The sequence below is a fragment of the Thamnophis elegans genome, chromosome 3 (genome assembly GCF_009769535.1).
Source record: "Thamnophis elegans isolate rThaEle1 chromosome 3, rThaEle1.pri, whole genome shotgun sequence".
NCBI classification, from domain to species: Eukaryota; Metazoa; Chordata; class Lepidosauria; order Squamata; family Colubridae; genus Thamnophis; species Thamnophis elegans.
In genome coordinates, this window is record NC_045543.1 from 127,756,243 (window position 1) to 127,772,580 (window position 16,338).

A 16,338-nucleotide genomic window follows, 5' to 3' on the forward strand; every position below is an offset into this window, starting at 1 on the left:
TAGAATATGGAAGGTAATAGCATAGAGCTAGCCTTGGCCAAATTGGAAAAAAAAAACTATGGGGTCAGCCTTATGAGGAAGACCAGATCAGAAAATTGATTCCACAAGAAGCTTAGGACTTTATTGAGATAGGCCAGTGATGGCTAATCTTTTTGTCGCTGCATGCCAAAAGCTCACGCATACCATAATGCAATGAATGCATGACACCTCCCCCTGCACGCCCCATCCCCCATGCATGCACATGTGATCCCCATGCTCCACCACCCCCATACACATGTGGCCCCTGCATGCACCCTGCCCCTGTGCATGCGTGCATGACCCCCCCCCCACATGCATGGACACCCCTCCCTGTGCTCCACCTGCCCATATGCAGCAGAGAGCCAAAAACCAGTTGGCCAGCGGGAGGCAAGCGTGGTGGAGCTGAGCTGGGGTGACAGCTCACATGCCCGCAGAGAGGGCTCAGCGTGACACCTGTGGCACGTGCGCCATAGGTTCGCCATTACGGAGATAGGCTATCAAATCAGAATATTGCAAATCTGCCTATATTTTCCTTCCCTCCCTGTAATGTCCAAGGAAATCAAGACAATCTGAGTCTTTTCTTAATCCTTTCCTGTCTATCTGCCTGTCTTTTGTTCTCCAAATGGCTTGCCGTTGCCTTCTCCAAGGTCTTCTCCTCAGTTCCTTCTACTGAACAGAGTCAGTAGAGGAATGGCAGATCCCAAAGAAATGTCAGAGCTGTACAGTAGACTGGGGAGATGAACAAACAATGCTGGAAACAGATAATGATGTTTCCACATTGCTGCCAGAAAAATTACATGGATATGCCCTTGTCGTCGCCAGGAATTCAGCTTGAATCCCTGAATGTTTTTACTGCCAGCATCTAATAAAATACTGCATAACAAAATGTTGGGGGAAATATGAAACTCCGGGGTTCTTAAGATGCAAGGTCTGATGCTTTTTCATCATTTTCTTGGTTGTAATTCAGGTCGATGATCCAAGAGAAATGAAGCAACGGAAACCAGTTACTTTAAAATATAAAAGTATCTACCACAATTTCATCACACTCATGGCTAATAGGAAACTTCCCTGAGTGAGGCAGGATACAATATTATAGTTTCCGGAGATTAATAGTTAAGACTGTTGAAAATTCTAGCGGCTGTGACACTTGGACCCCCATCCTAAATATTTTAAAATCCAACCTTAGACTTTCCAAAACTTGACTAGAAAAAAGCAGGTCCATTAAGAAATTGGATTACTTTTGAGACTTTAACTAATACTTTTAACAGGCTGAGTTGAGTAGTTCATAATATTGCATAGCTTGTGGTGATAACTTTTCCAGATTCTACGGCTACACACATCCTGAGATGATAACCCATTCAATAATATTCAACCGTCCTTATATTATTTTAAGATGCTTACCAAAGGAAAAACTTTTAGTCAAGCAATTATTGTGACATAATCAGGGCACAGATGATCATTTCATTTTGGAAATAGTGTAAATTTCCTTGTACTGTGCCTCACTATATGATTCTCCTTGCTTTATCGAAAGTGTCTTGAATTCAGAGTGAGAAAGCATCACATAACCTATCAAAGTTAATTTTCTGGAGAGCCACATTTAAATTATGACTCATACTGTTTGGCAAGAATGCAAGTTATTTTGAAAATAGCAGGTTGGGAAAAGCTGATTTGATAGGAATAAATGAGATGATTCTGCAACTGACTATTTTAGATTCATTGGAAAAGTAGAAAGATTTAGTGGATTCTCAAAGGTAGGAAGATATGGATGGGATGATGCGATCTGTGAGTTTTGGATTTACCAATAGCAGTAGCACTTAGACTTATATACTGCTTCACAATGCTTTACAGCCTTCTCTAAGCAGTTTACAGAGTCAGCCTATTGCCCCTAACAATCTAGGTCCTCATTTAATGACCTCGGAAGGATGAAAGGCTGAGTCAACCTTGAACCTGGTGAGATTCGATCTGCCAAACTGCTGGCATCCGGTGAACTGCAGAAGTATCCTGCAATACTACACTCTAACCACTGCGCCACTGTGGCTCTGTAATGGTTTATCTGTGGCTACTTCTTAGGGCAAATTTCAGGTACCTGTATGAGCATCTAGAGCAGGGGTATCAAATTTATGACCCTTGGGCCGGATATGTCATGCACTGGCCACGTCCATCCCCGGTTTAGCAAAGGTAGAAAAAATCACGATAGGTCATGTGACAACAACATGAGTTTGACACCCCCGATCTAGAGAATGATAAGGATCAGGCAGTCATCACCTAATCTGGCATTCAGACGCAACACCTGAGCTGTTGGCAGGAGTTACTGGGTTGATATTACTTGCTATAGCATTACTCTCACAGACAACAGAACATATTAAGTCACAAGGATAATTAAAAAAAACATTTTAATGTTTAGAACTTATGTTTTTCTAAAACTACAATGGTGCATACTCTGAGAAGTCATTTAGTCTAAGGCAGTGGTGGCATTCAATTTTTTTTTACTACTGGTTCTGTGGGCGTGGCAGGGGAAGGATACTGCAAAATCTCCATTCCCTCCTTGCTCCAGGGGAAGATTACTGTAAAATCTCCATTCCCTTCCCACTCCAGGGGAAGGTTATTGCAAAATCTCCATTCCCTCCTTGCTCCAGGGGAAGGTTACTGTAAAATCTCCATTCCCTCCCTGCTCCAGGGTAAGGTTACTGCAAAATCCCCATTCCCTCCCGATCAACTAGGACTTCAGAGGCAGAGAATAGATGGGAGCGGGGCCAGTCAGAGGTGGCATTTATCGGTTCTCCAAGCTACTCAAAATTTCCGTTACCGGTTCTCCAGAACTGGTCAGAACCTGCTGAATACCACCTCTGGTCTAAGGTCTGAATTTACCTTAGTGCTCTGTAGTTTGGATTACAGCTCCCCAGAAACTCTTCTCATGAAGCCACATTGCTTGATGAGTGTGATGAGAGTTGAAATTCACAATATCTAGCAGGCTGCAGCCAAAAACATTGATAGCATTTAATATTTTGGTTTGATTGATGGGTTGCTCTGGAAGTCATAAAATAACCTGAAAGGGGGGGGGGATTTGGCTTCGTGGATAGACCATCCGTCTTTTCTATGTGAGCCAGTTCCCTTCAGGCCAAACGTGGGATATGAGATCTGCATCAAGCGTGCAAGACATTCTGATACAGTTTGCTATCTTTGTCCCATGCCAGAAAGTCTTTATTTTTATTATTCCTCTGGATGCAATAATTGCTGATGGAAAACCAATTGAAATATTTTGACAAATCTTTAACAGATGAGGTAGGGTTCTGGCACTTTGCTTCATTGTGATGCATGTTATGTATGCATGTGTAAGACTGTCTAGTACAGTGTTTCTCAAACTTGGCAGGTTGAAAATGTGTGGACTTTTAACTCCCAGAATTCTCCGTCCGGCATGGCTGACCTCAGGGAATTCTGGGAGTTGAAGTCTACACCTCTTCAAGTTGTCAAGGTTGAGAAACACTGGTCTAGTCACTATTTCATCACCAGTTTGCAGTCTGAAGTTCATATTCCAGTTTGTCCCAAAGGACATGAAAAACTTTATCTGATATAAATTTTTCAGATCAAGAAGCAAGGGGAACCAGCGAGGCTGTAGAATGATGGGAGATTTATTATTATCATTATTATTTTACTATTACTAGATGCTGCCTTTCTGAACAAAGCTATCCCTCCTGGTAGATTGCAGCATCTTAAAGTTACAATTCAAATTCATAGAGGGATCTTGGAGTCCTAGTGGGCAACCATTTAAATATGAGCCAGCAGTGGGCAGCAACTGCCAAATAAGCCACCACAGTTCTAGGCTATGTAAACAGAGGGATAAAATCAAGATCACGTGACGTGTTAATACCACTTTATAATACCTTGGTAAGACCACACTTGGAGTACTACATTCAGTTTTGGTCACCACGATGTAGAAAAGATGTGGAGAATCTAGAAAGAGTGCAGAGAAGAGCAACAAAGATGATTAGGGGACTGGAGAGTAAAATATATGAAGAACGGTTGCAGGAACTGGGTATGTCTAGTTTAAGAGAAAGAAGGATTAGGGGAGACATGATAGCAATGTTCCAATATCTCAGGGGCTGCCACAAAGAAGAGGGAGTCAAACTATTCTCCAAGTCACCTGAGGGTAGAACAAGAAGCAATGGGTGGAAACTAATCAAGGAGGGAAGCAACTTAGAACAAAGGAGAAATTTCCTGACAGTTAAAACAATTAATCAATAGAACAACTTGCCTCCAGAAGTTGTGAATTCCCCAACACTGGAAGTCTTTCAGAAGATTTTGGAGATCCATTTGTCTGAAGTGGTGTAGGGTTTCCTGCCTAAGCAGGGGGTTGGACTAGAAGACCTTCAAGGTCCCATCCAACACTGTTATTCTAAATCAATCTATGTGAAATATTAAGTTTTCATTGAAAACCTGCAACTGGAATATACTTCTGTAGCCAAATGAAGTTAATTAAATTCTTTGGGAGAAAATTTTAAAATGTATATTGCACGCATACCTCCTGAACATAGAATAGTGCCTTTACCCACTTTGCAACATCATAGTAAATTCATAAATACCATACTTAAAGATACAGAAACAGGCTTTTATAAAAAGGGAAGACAGTGTTTAAAATATTAGGTAACATAATATTAGCTGCTTACCATGATGTAGGAACAAATGAAATTTAAATAGGAGTAGGATAGATGTCTAAATGTGTATTTCTACTAGGAGAGATAAGTGTTCAGAAACTTTGATTGGATCTTGCAATGATGAATTTAGAGAGAACAATCCTTTGGAGAGAAAAAAAAACAGTCCTTTTCCTCTCCAGCATGAGTACTTACCAGGACCTATTTAAATCCAAATCGAATCAAGTCCATTAAGCTTTTAATCTTATCAGTTTATGAATTATTCTAACATCAAGGAGTTGATTATGTAGTTTATTAATGAATAATATCAAGATCCTTCTGTTTTTTAATGATTACTATCAGAGAATTGCAGGATAGAAAGCTTTTTAACACCATTGTAAATATTATGGAGGTATCTGACCTTGTCTGGGATGGGAAATTAAGTAAGAGGGTTGTTCTTTATCTGTACTTGGAAGGTCATCAAAATGTCAGGGTTATAGGCAATACTGGGAAAAAAAGCAAAATACTGGAAAAAGGCACTGGCCAACCAATTATATGCTCTTGTGAAGACAACTGCTTTGAGGTTCCATGAAATCACCATCAAATTCAATTCAAAAGACAAATCGTTTTTTCGTGCAAAATAGATATAGATATAGAGAGAAATAGAGATAGAAAAATAGATAGATAGATAGATAGATAGATAGATAGATAGATAGATAGATAGATAGATAGATAGATATAGCATTCAAAGTCATATTTAATAAGACCTTGAATTGGAAGAATCAACGACAGACTGAAGTGAGATGGACTATCTTGACGTAAAACATCTTTTATAGCTTTCTGGTTTTTTGAGCTCCATGTTCTAATTTCGAACATGAAGCTCAAAAAACCAGAAAGCTATAAAAGATGCTAATTTCGAACATTGATCCAGAAAATTTACCATAGAGCTTGTTAAGAGTGAATCTGAATCTGGATTTTCTTTACCACTGATTCTGGGGGACAGTTGAGCTGCATTGTTTTGGAGTAGACAGGTTTCTGCTCCACATCCTGCCATACTTGAAAGGAACTGAATTTTTTGCTGGTTGGGGACCAGTTGCTTCCTATAACATCCATATGATAAGAATGGAGGTTTACCAGATCAGACATTTACTCCCAAGTGGAGATCATTAAACAACACAAATCTACTTTTGAGTTGCTCCTTCCCCCTTGAATGCAACACACACTGAAATAAATCAATTCATTTTCTCTTCTGAAGGTCAGAGTGGTATGCTTGTCCTCTGAGGACCAGGAACTGGAGATCAAATTTTATTATTAAGCCCGGTCTTTGTCTTTGGAATTGAAGCTGGCCTCTCACCATGTCAAGTGAAGCAGAAACAGTCAGTGTCAACAGTCAACAACCAACTGCCCAGCAGCAAACCCCACTCAAGCCACAGCCTTCCAAAAAAGAGAAAAAGAAAGGTAAGGTGTAAACACGAATAGAAAGGCAGGTCATTTCTGAAACCACCTGGAAAACACTTTAGGAAACAGCCTGGTGGAGATCACAATAGGAGGGAGGATGTGGTTTCAGTCCAGTTTGAATCAGACTGCACTTATAATTTGGTCCTTGGGATTCGGATATATACTTCTCTGATGAAGAAAATGCATGGAAATATCTGAGTAAATAGCAACTGGGAAAGCAGATAGTAGGGGGAATCGTTTGCAGGGAACACTTGTAGGAGAGGAAAATATGTGAAAGTTACAACAAAGTTCATGCCACATGTATGTTAAGCATTTGCAAACTGATGCAAGAACAGAAAATGAACTCTGGAAAACACAATGATAAAATGAATAGATTTGGTGGGTCCAGTGGTCCAATGTGCAGCAAATCTCGAAGCTGATGCTTATGAATCTTTAATATATTTTATAGGGTACAAAAATATACACCAGTCTCTTGAAACTCCATCTATCCTTTTTACTTTATGTTATTACAAATTGAAAGCAAACTCATTGGAATCTTGCATTGGACTGCCATCTTATGGTCTTGCCGTAGATAGCAGGATTATTTGACTTCAAAAACTGCTCAGCCAACCTTGGCTCTTATGTGTGTGTAACCTTCTGTTCAGAGACTTGACCCTTTGTGCTCCTCTATACACAATTATAGCTCAAATATATTTATGGCTAGTGCAACACGGAAGAATTACTAACATGCTGAATGTCTGCTCATTGCATCCAGAAGAAGTGCTAATAACTTATGCAATACAATACACGGATCAGGGCCACTGGCTGTGATAAAATGCATACTGTACTCTGTTATCTGTAGCCACAGCAAGAGTTCAGATGGGCTTACATGAGTTAAACTGGCTTTTCAGGATTGGAAAAGACAGAGGAATTCCTTTTGGCCAGATTTCAAGGAGATGGGGTAAAGTACAAGGCCAAATTGATTGGTATTGATGATGTTCCAGAAGCAAGAGGAGACAAAATGAGCCAAGATTCAATGATGAAATTAAAGGTAGGTTTGACTCATTCCTTGCAAATTTAAGTCATCTTAAACTTATAGATGATGTCCTGTCATGTACATAGATACGGCTTTTTGTCTAAGAAGACCATCTCTAGCATTGGAGATGATGGGATAGTAGGTCCTTGGTGGTCTCTGAGCTTGATTGTTTTCTTGCAGGCATTTCATTACCCAACTAGGTAACCCCATCAGTGCTCTGTTAGGGATAGTGATGGGTCATTGACAGTGAACAGGGTGTGCTTGCAAATCTAGATTTACCAGAATTTTTTGAGCTATTCATTATTGCATCTTGACAAGACATAATTTGGAGATGGACCAAATGTCATGTTTGTGAGTTTTATCAAACAAGTGTTCGAAGAAGAGAAAAATATCTAGAATTTCCACAAAATTAAAAACAAATAGAAACCTTGCTAGAACAAGTGTTTTGAGTCTTGTATAAATTGTATTCAACTTTCTGGCTTTTCTTCATATTTTCCATCAGAAAGCTTTGTTTACTGGGCCAGGGAAAGTAAGATTCAAGGCTTGTGTTTTTTGTAACATAGGTCAAAAATGTTGATAAATCGCCATATTTTGAAAAGCGAGAGTTCATTATGCTGCATCCCAATCCATCAGGAATGCAAAAATGAAAGGGTGTATTGGATCCAGCCAGTCAAGGCAGGCAGTTTCTTAACTTTGTGGCTTCATTTTTTTTTTTTTTTTTTTGATGAAGCACTAAAAGACCAAAATGGTTTTTTCATGCTCTTTTAAGAAAAAGAATGCAAAGTGAAGTAAACTGATTTGAATAACAACACTTTTTTACAATTTTATTTTATTATTTTGTATTTTATTTTATTTTTTATTATTTTATATAATATGCTGGCTTTTGATTACTAGGGAATGGCAGTTGCAGCCCGTTCCCAGGGACAGCACAAGCAGAAAGTATGGGTGAACATCTCTCTTGCTGGAATCAAGATCATGGATGAAAAGACTGGGGTGAGTTCTATGTCCAATAGGGGAATCCGATTCTGTTTAGAGGCCTACCTGCTTATTGAAACAAGGGAAGGTTAGTTTTCACTCTACATCTTTATTACTCTCAAGCACTGTGTCTAAATCAGGGGGTCTCCAACCTTGGCAACTTTAAGACTTGTGGACTTCAACTCCCAGAATTCCAGCTTTGCTGGCTGAGGAATTCTGGGAGTTGAAGTCCACAAATCTTAAAGTTGCCAAGGTTGGAGATCCTCTAATCTAAACAGAAGCTGGAGTTGCATCAATAAAGTGAAATGGCCATGTTAGAATGGAGAAAGTAATTATGCACCTGGATTAAGTATATCCTGTTCTTAACTTTAAAAACGTTACCTGCCTGCAAACGCTTGCTGAACTTTGTGAATCACCCTGTAAAATTGGGTTAGCTCTGATTTGCAAACAGCAAATGAGGAACTAACATTGAATCACTTCTTTTGATGGGTCGAAGGAAAAGCAATTACTGTAACATCTTCAATCACTATCTGACTTCTTGTCCTATATTCCTTGTTCTAAACTGAAACTTAACTTCTCTTACATTAAATACCGTGTTTCCCTGAAAATAAGACAGGGTCTTATTTTCTTTTGACCCCTGAAATAAACGCATGGCCTTATTTTCAGAGAGGTCTTATTATTTTTGAAGTGCAGGAGGCGGCAAGTGTGGTCACCTCATGGCTGCTGCTGTGTTGCAATATTTTCAGGGGAGGGCTTATTTTAGTGCATGCGCTCAAAAGCCCAATTGGGCTTATTATCCGGGGAGGTCTTATTTTCAGGGAAACAAGATACTTTTGACCCTCATAACAGTATATGGAATTTCTGGTTCTATGATCGGCATATATGACTTATTCAGGAGAACTTAGCTTTCTCGATCTTTGGTACTAGTAATTCAAAATACATGTTAGACTATAATGCAGCTCATTGGATTTTTGCTTAGGATAATGTATAGACCCAGTCAAGTATGATTTAGTCAGCCAAATAAACTAAGGTTAAACAGTGATATGGAGGGATGTGGTGGCTCAGTAGCTAAGATGCTGAGTTTGTCGATCAGAAAGTCGGCAGTTCAGTGATTCGAATCTCTAGTGTCATGTAACGGAGTGAGCTCCCGTTACTTGTCCCAGCTTCTGCCAACCTAGCAGTTTGAAAGCACATAAAAAATGCAAGTAGAAAAATAGGAACCACCTTTGGTGGGAGGGTAACAGTGTTCTGTGTGCCTTTGGTGTTTAGTCATGCCGGACACATAACCATGGAGACATCTTCGGACAGCGCTGGGTCTTCGGCTTTGAAATAGAGATGAGCACCCCACCCCACCCCGAGTCAGGAACTACTAGCATATATGTTTAAAGAGAACCTTTACCTTTACCTAAACAGTGATATGTGACTCAGTGTTTTATCCATCAGAGTAAAAAAAAATGTTTTGGAACTATTGAACATCAGCTAAAGTGAATAAGAGTGGCAGCAGTCTTGATTAGAAAACAGGTTATCCTTTTTAAGAGGTATGGACTTCAACTCCCAGAATTCCCCAGTCAACCATGCTGCCTGGAGAATTCTGGGAGCTGAAGTCCGTGTCTCTTAAATTGGCCAAGCTTGAGAAAAACTGGGATAAACAATTAAGCATGATATGCAAACTTGTCAAATTGCTTGTACTGAGCTCTGATTACTTCGACAAGGGATTATGCCATTCATGGTTATTTCTATGTCACTTGGTTTGATTCTAGGTTATTGAACATGAGCATCCAGTCAACAAAATCTCTTTCATTGCTCGAGATGTGACTGATAACCGAGCCTTTGGCTATGTCTGTGGAGGAGAAGGGCAACACCAATTCTTTGCCATCAAAACATCACAACAAGTAAGAGAATAATAATGCAAGAGTAATGATTGGAATAAGGGACATGGTGGCTCAGTGGCTAAGATGCTGAACTTGTCGATCAGAAAGGTCAGCAGTTTGGCATTTCGAATCCCTAGTGCTAAGTAATGGAGTGAGCTCCCGTTACTTGTCCCAACTTCTGCCAACCTAGTAGTTTGAAAGTATGTTAAAATGCAAGTAGAAAAATAGGAACTACCTTTGGTGGGAAGGTAACAGCCTTCCGTGCGCCTTTGGCATTTAATCATGCCGGCCACATGACCACGGAGATGTCTTCAGACAGCGCTGGCTCTTCCACTTTGAAACAGAGATGAGCACTGCCTCCTAGAGCCGGGAACAACTAGCACGTATGTGCGAGGGGAATCTTTAGCTTTAGCTGATTGATTGGAATAGAGGCTACTGTCCCTTGCTGTCAATTGCCAATACAAGAAAGGGAAATGTGACACTTCCCCCAGTCCAAAAAGATTGCCCATCTCTGGTCTATGATAAGTTCTGTGACTCAGCTGCAGGTTCTCCCTGAATGTACTCTATTCATAAACATGTTCTTTGGACAGTCATGTCTAATGAAATTCCTATGGGATTGATCTATTAATAATAATTTGTGATCCCACTTATTGGATTCAGAGGGCACATGAGATGCATAATGAAGCAACATTTGGAAACAAAAGCTGTGCTTCATTCTGACTCAGAATTATGGCCCAGGTTCGTTTTTCCTTAGATCTCCAAGAAAGATGACTCTAAAGAATTGTAGAGTTGATTAATAGCTGGGAGACTACACAATTCCTCTTAGTTCCCCAGGCCTGGGGTAATCTTTTCTTCTTGGATGGTGCTTAGCACAATCATTTATATTTCTTGAAACTATATATCTGTCATTTAAAGAACTTGTAATGCCAGCCCTCGAATTCAATGCTTTTTAGAAAATGCATCTCAAAATTGGCTCTCTTTTCTTAGGCTGAACCTCTAGTTGTAGATCTGAAGGATCTCTTCCAAGTAATCTATAACATGAAGAAAAAAGAAGAGGACGATAAGAAGAAGGTAATGCTGCTTCATGGTAGACTCGACAGATTTTAGACAACATTGTAATTGGATACAAAGCTGGAAAATGCTTCAGTTGATTCCCAAATGTTTGCTACGTCTTGAACTTCCAATTTAATTATAGGGTTGTATAGTATCTTCAAAGGGGCCCTTTGCTTGGATAAAAGTCCAAGCATGTTGCTTGCACATAAATACTGTGGTGCTTTACTTTTAATTGGTAGCCAGAACGTGGTGCATCAATTGACAGCAGTGGCTTTTGTCAACTGTAGTGGCAAGGGAGGGAAGGAGCTATGACTCTCCCAGGGCTCTCATTGGCTGCAGAACCACAAAGCTGCATTTCATTGATTCAGCAGCCTGCCATTCAAACTTAGGAAAATGCTTTCCTTTTGCAAAGAGTGAATGTTTGTTGCACTGCTGCCAGTCTGGGTGGAGGGGGGATTTGAGAGGCCTCTTTGATCGGAGCACTGATGAAATTCTTTTTTTTTTTACTACCAGTTCGGTAGGCGTGGCTTGGTGGGTGTGGCAGGGGAAGGATATTGCAAAATCCCCATTCCCTCCCCACTCCTGGAGAAGGTTATTCAAAATCCCCATTCCCTCCAGATCAGCTGGGTCTCAGGAGGCAGAGAATAGATGGGGGCAGGGCCAGTCAGAGGTGGTATTTGCCGGTTCTCCGAACTACTCAAAATTTCTGCTACTGGTTCTCCAGAACCTGTCGGAACCTGCTGAATTTCACCCCTGGATTGGAGTGCCCCAGAGTGCTCCACTGTCCATGTCCAATAGCAACCATAGCTTGCTGCTAGAAAGCACACACAGTACCCAGAATACAGCCTTTAATTTTAAAATAGGCAATGATAATAGTGTTAATATTATATTGGATATTACGCTTATATCTAGACACTGTTTAAACAAACAATAACAACCACAAGATAATATAAAAACCAGTGCCCACAATACAGGTAGTCTTCGACATACGACCACAGTTGAGCCCAAAATGTGTACCAAGTGAGACATTTATTAAGTGAATTTGTCCCATTTTATGACCTTTCTTGCCACAATTGGTAAGTGAATCACTGTACTTGTTAATTTAGTAACACGCTTGTTAAGCGAATCCAGCTTAACAAGCGTGACTTTGCTTGTCAGAAGATTGCAAAAGGGGATCATATGACCCTGGACACTGCAACAGTCATAAATGTGAGTCAATTTCCAAGCGTCCGAATTTTGATCACATGACATGGGGGGGTGCTGCAATGATCATAAGTTTGAAAAACAGTCAAGTCACTTTTTTCAGTGCTGTTGTAATTTCAGTCATTAAATGAACTCTTGTAAGTTGAGGACTATTGTGTTTCCCCCAAAATAAGACAGGGTCTTTTTTTTGACCCCCAAAATAAGTGCTTGGTCTTATTATTTTTGAAGTGCAGGAGGTGGCGAATGTGGTCACTTCATGTCTGCTGCTGTGTTGCAATATTTGGGGGAAGGGCTTATTTTCAGGGGAGGGATTATTTTAGCACATGTGCTCAAAAGCCCCATTGGGCTTATTATCCAGGGAGGTTTTATTTTCAGGGAAACAGGGTACCTGTATAATCAACTTAAGAAACCAGGATGTTGGCTGGGGAATTCTGGGTGTTGAAGTCCACATGTTCTAGAGTTGCCAAGTTTGAGAAACACTGAACAACTTTTCATGAATATTCCTGATGCAAGTTTTTATTCTTCTATTTCAGAATGAAGAGGCCAGTAAAACTGAGGTAAGAAAGATGTGTCTTATGGGGCAAGTTATATATCAGAGATCCTAGCAGTAGATTTCTTAAACCTGACTTACTTTTGTTTTCTTCCAGAATGGTAATGATGAAGCAATTACTGATCAAGTTGGCAAAATAAAGTTGGTATGTAGAACTTTCTAACTTGAAGAGCAGGTTAATAGGCTTCTGAGTAGTGGTTAAACCAGAATGGGCCGCATTATTGCCACAAACTTTGAACTGATATAGCTAGTTTGTCTCATAGCTTAATGCAACAGCAGCTTGGGTTTTTTCCAACATTCCTGTGTCTGCTGTTGTTTGGACTTGAGTGATTTATAGATTGAAGTGTGGAATCCTAACTGTTACAAACTTTGTACTTCAGGGTGTCGACCAGATGGATCTATTTGGGGACATGTCTACTCCTCCTGACCTCAACAGTCCCACAGTGAGTAGTAAATGATTACCACCTCAAAAATCAGGAACATTTTGAAAGTCCTCTTCAATGTTCTCCTTTCATGCCTGGATGATGAAGGGATCCTCTATAGACAGTCCTCTGTTCAAATGATCTTGATGGAGGGACCATGAACAAATTGCAGATTGTACTATTGATCTATGCCAGAGGCTGATTTATAGCTTTGTGTATAAGGATTGATCAGGATCGAAGGAAGAATGCCTAGCATAAGTTGAGTTTCCATATAAAATACCTTTGGCTGGCTTGAGGAATAATGATAACTTAATGATAGTACAGAAACACATTGGCAGTCCAGAAGGTTATAATAAAGGAAAGAAAGAAAGAAGATTGGAGGAAGAGATATGGGAACATTTAGCAGAGTTTATTTAAAGAAACTGCTTTGATGCACTTGGTTTGATAATTAGCTAGAATTTGGAAAGCTCTTGATCACACTGCTATGAGCAAGTCGTCATGACATCCAACATTGCCTATTCAGAGCTGTTTTTGGTACAAGCCCTTCTAGCTTCCTCCTTCTACCACTGTTACATAATCAGGTATGGATAATCGTGATCTCCAGTGGGAATGTTTTCACAACACATAAAGCCAATCCAGTTGATGAATGTGGAAATGCATTCAGCAACCTAAACTCATGGCTCCTTGTTGTAAACTGTGGCTTTTTGGTGGCTCAGTCTACTGTCTGTGTTTGGAAGAGTCATCGTTTCTTGTTAGAATGAATGAGAATTTAAAGTCTTGTCTAATTGTTATTTTGCTTGTAGCTCATGCTAACTATAAATGATGCCTACTCTGATGTTTAACCTATGCTTAAGTCATAGAAAAAAAAACGTGTGGTTAAAGAATTACCAAAACGGTTGATATCAGGATTGTTTTTATTTATTATTTTAGTGAATTGTTGTGTGCTGTCCAAAGACACTTTTTTGTGAGATGGATGGCCCTATAAATGTGATCATTCAATAAATAAAACAGGAGATTACCGTATTTTTCAGAGTATAAGACACACCTTCTCCCCCACAAAAAAAGAGAGTGAAAATTTGGGTACGTCTTATACACCAAATGTAGCCCCACCCGCCCTCATCAGAGGCCCAAAACGTGAAGCATGGAGGCAGCGATGGTCTGTGGCAATCCCTGCAGCCTGGAACAGCTGATTGGGGGTATTCTGGCAGTCTGATTCCACCCGCCAATCAGCTGTGCTGAATCAGGCTGCAATAAGTGCTGAATCTGGCTTGGGTGGTCAGAGTTTGCAGCAGCAATCACATTCAGAAAGCACAGTAACTGATTCAGCAAGATTCAAAATAATAATAATATACAATATATTACCAAAAGCAGGTTTTCCAAGGTAGCAGTAAATACAAGCAAAACGCAAGCAGTTTCACTTTCAGTTCTCAGCTAAGCCAGTCTCCTTCCTGTCTCCTTGTTGCTCACACAGCAAATTTCAGAGTCCAAATAGCCCTCATTGGCTGACTTAGTTGCTATGCCTATTCTTTGGCTGACCTTGTTACCATGTGTCAGCTGAATACCATGGATGCTGATAGGCAGAGGCAGAATTTTTTTTCTTCTTATTTTCCTTGCCAAAAACTAAGATGCGTCTTATACTCCTGAGCGTCTTATACTCCGAAAAATATGGCAGGTGCTGGTCCATGTATGTTTCCCAACCAATGATTGGTTTGGTGTATTATTACCCATTATAAATCCCAACTGAGGTTGAACAGCTGGCTCAATGACTTCACAGTAGGGTGATTGTTTAACAAAAAAGAGCAGCAAAATGCCTTTCTGTCAAAGACGCACATTTTCTATATTAAAAAAAAAATCCATTTCAAATCTGCTTGCTTATCATTGTTTTTAATCAAGAGCTCATGAGACGACTTGCCCACGTGCTAATCTGTCTTCTTTCCCAAACCTAACAGGAGGAGGAAAAAGAGATCCTATTAGTGGATTTAAACTCTGAGATTGAGGCCCCTCCAACTTCTCTCACAGGGGAGGACCTTTTCTTGAACGACATCACGCCTTCCCTGCCATTGCCAAAGCTGCAGCCGCCTTTCTTGCCTGAAAACGCTTTCTCTGCAAACCTCAGCTTCTTTCCTACTCCCAGTCCTGACCCTTTCCGTGACGATCCTTTCAGGCCAGCTGATCAATTGTCACCCCCTTCCCTTGATTCTTCTTTAAAACCTTCCGGTCAGAAGATGGAGAACAGTGGTGTGAATGGGGACATAGACTACTTTGGGAAAGAGTTTGATCAGATTTCCAACCGGACTAGTAAGCAGGAAATGCTGGCCAGCCAATGGCTGCTTGAAAGTAAATCGGCACATTTAGCGGTGAAGACATCCGACGGGGTGCCGGAGAGAGAACAGAATGGTTTCGTGGCCAAATCCCCCTTGAGTGTCTTTGCAGAAAGCTCTCCCAAAGGAACACCTGTGCTGAATGGGTTACGGCTAGACTCTGATAGCAGCCACCTGTCAGTGCCACAAGACTCCATCACGATTAGCCCACCTCCACAAAGTACAAAGCCAGGAAGAGGAAGGAGGACTGTTCAGGTGAACGTTGGGGCATGCACAAAGTGGTAATATGCATGTTTTCTACTTGGAGTAGGTGAAGGAACTTCTTTCCCTCTTTTCCTGAAAGCTCTGCTGGCAAGAAAGCTTTCCTTACCTTCACTCTATAAATGCTGCAGCCACTGTGAACTTAAAATTTTCTCTGTAGAATCATCCTTTCCTAACCTTGCTTTCTTTCTCCTAACGCTGCCATATATTTATATCTTGGGTAAGTAAGACACTTGGAACTAGTTATTGCATGCATTAAGCATATTGTTTTGGAAGAAACAAAGTGTTTTCCTTGTACAGTTCAAGTAGCAAAATCTGGTATGGGATGATCAACCATGTATAGTTGACCTCAAAGGTCTGGAAGTGAGGTCAAGGAGATACCTAAACAACCCTGGTTTTCTGATATAAACTGAAACTAGTGCAGGTTAACCCTCCTGAAAGCCATACCTTGTCTTAATTAAGAACAATAGACGCCCAACAGTCTAGTACTAATGAGAACCATCTCAACTATAGGCTTGGACTGAAAGATGTTTCAGGAATGTAGCCTTTTCATTTTTTAAAGA

General features: G+C 40.4%; 1 protein-coding gene across 2 annotated transcripts in view; it reads left to right on the forward strand.

Moving 5' to 3' along the window:
- Nucleotides 1-16,338, forward strand: part of DAB2 (DAB adaptor protein 2) — a 51,478-nt gene that overhangs the window by 24,587 nt on the left and 10,553 nt on the right. For both annotated transcript variants that reach the window (XM_032213622.1, XM_032213623.1), the window contains exons 2-10: nucleotides 5,902-6,104; nucleotides 6,995-7,134; nucleotides 8,014-8,112; nucleotides 9,855-9,986; nucleotides 10,953-11,036; nucleotides 12,755-12,778; nucleotides 12,869-12,916; nucleotides 13,152-13,214; nucleotides 15,143-15,769. In XM_032213622.1, the coding sequence (XP_032069513.1) occupies nucleotides 6,002-6,104; nucleotides 6,995-7,134; nucleotides 8,014-8,112; nucleotides 9,855-9,986; nucleotides 10,953-11,036; nucleotides 12,755-12,778; nucleotides 12,869-12,916; nucleotides 13,152-13,214; nucleotides 15,143-15,769 (1,320 nt within the window). In that variant the 5' untranslated portion in view covers nucleotides 5,902-6,001. The remainder of the gene's footprint in view (nucleotides 1-5,901; nucleotides 6,105-6,994; nucleotides 7,135-8,013; nucleotides 8,113-9,854; nucleotides 9,987-10,952; nucleotides 11,037-12,754; nucleotides 12,779-12,868; nucleotides 12,917-13,151; nucleotides 13,215-15,142; nucleotides 15,770-16,338) is intronic.